The sequence below is a fragment of the Calidris pugnax genome, unplaced genomic scaffold (genome assembly GCF_001431845.1).
Source record: "Calidris pugnax isolate Ruff unplaced genomic scaffold, ASM143184v1 scaffold337, whole genome shotgun sequence".
NCBI classification, from domain to species: Eukaryota; Metazoa; Chordata; class Aves; order Charadriiformes; family Scolopacidae; genus Calidris; species Calidris pugnax.
The window spans coordinates 332347-333494 of record NW_015091098.1 but is presented as its reverse complement, the minus strand read 5'-3'; the positions used below and the strand labels follow the sequence as shown (position 1 = coordinate 333494).

Genomic DNA, 1148 nt, shown 5'->3' with positions numbered 1-1148 from the left:
GTGGGGGGGGATGTCAGTTGTGGAAGAAGGCGTTGAGCTCCTCGTACATGGGGCCCCGCTCGTGCGGGAGGTGCATGTCGTAGGGGAAGATGTTCTCGGAGTGGACCCCCCCGCGCATCCCCGCCGAACCGAAGACCAAGTTGTGAGCGGCGGGACGGGAACCGGGCAGAGCCGAGTAGTGCATAGAGTAGTGATAGCTTTTCTCGTGGTCGGGGGATGAAGAGTCCTGCTTGAGGGAGAAGTTACCGTTGATGCAGAGGGGGGGGCTGAGCCCCCCGTCGTACTCCGAGCTGTTATAATCGGGGGAGGCGTTACCGTAGAGGCTCTCGTAGGCGGAGGAGCAGTAGCTGTGTGTCCTCAACCCGTGAGTACCGGGACCGGCGGCGGGCGGGCACTGCGCCGCGGCCAGCCGCGAGCAGGGGGAGGGGTAGGGATGAACGGCGAAAGAAGCGTTGGGACCGTGAAAACGAGCCCCTTCCTGCCCTTGCTCCGTGAGGAAATTGCGGGAATTGAGCTGGAGGCAACCGGCCACCAGGTTGGTGGTGGGTTGCGACAACCCCTTGCACAGAGTCTGAACGTAGGAAACCAGGTCGGGCCGTTTGCCCGAACGTAGGATTTCGGAGAGAGCCCAGATGTAGTTTTTAGCCAAGCGGAGGGTTTCGATTTTAGAGAGCTTTTGGGTTTTGGAATAACAAGGGACCACTTTCCGCAGGTTGTCCAGGGCCGCGTTCAGGTCGTGCATCCGGTTACGCTCCCGGGCGTTCGCCTTCTGTCTCCGCAGTTTGGAGCGCTCCAGCCGAGCCTTGGTCATTTTGCGTTTTTTGGGACCCCTCTTCTTGGGCCTTTCGCCCTCCGCCTCCTCCAAGCCTTCCTCCTCCTCCTCCTCCTCCTCCTCGTCCCCTCCTAGCTCCCCTTCCTCTTTGCTCTCCCCCAACGAACCCTCGGGCGGTTCCTCGGGGAGGGAGCAGCCTTTCCCCCCCCGCTCTTCTTTCTCGCTGCGGGCATCCTCTTCCTCGCACTCCTCGGCCCAACCGGCGAATTTCGGCACTTCGGGGACCAGGCTGGGCTCGCTGAAAAGTCGCGTCAACATGGTGGCTGCAGCGGGGGGCAAAGAGCCAGGCGTTACCGGCGGCCCCGCCGCCTTCCTT

At 62.5% G+C, this 1148-nt stretch overlaps 1 protein-coding gene across 1 annotated transcript in view; it reads right to left on the bottom strand.

Moving 5' to 3' along the window:
- Window positions 1-8: 8 nt before the first annotated feature.
- NEUROD2 (neuronal differentiation 2) overlaps window positions 9-1148 on the bottom strand; it is a 1794-nt gene continuing 654 nt past the window's right edge. The window contains exon 2 of the mRNA XM_014957930.1: window positions 9-1095. Within this exon, the coding sequence (XP_014813416.1) occupies window positions 14-1090 (1077 nt within the window). The 5' untranslated portion in view covers window positions 1091-1095 and the 3' untranslated portion in view covers window positions 9-13. The remainder of the gene's footprint in view (window positions 1096-1148) is intronic.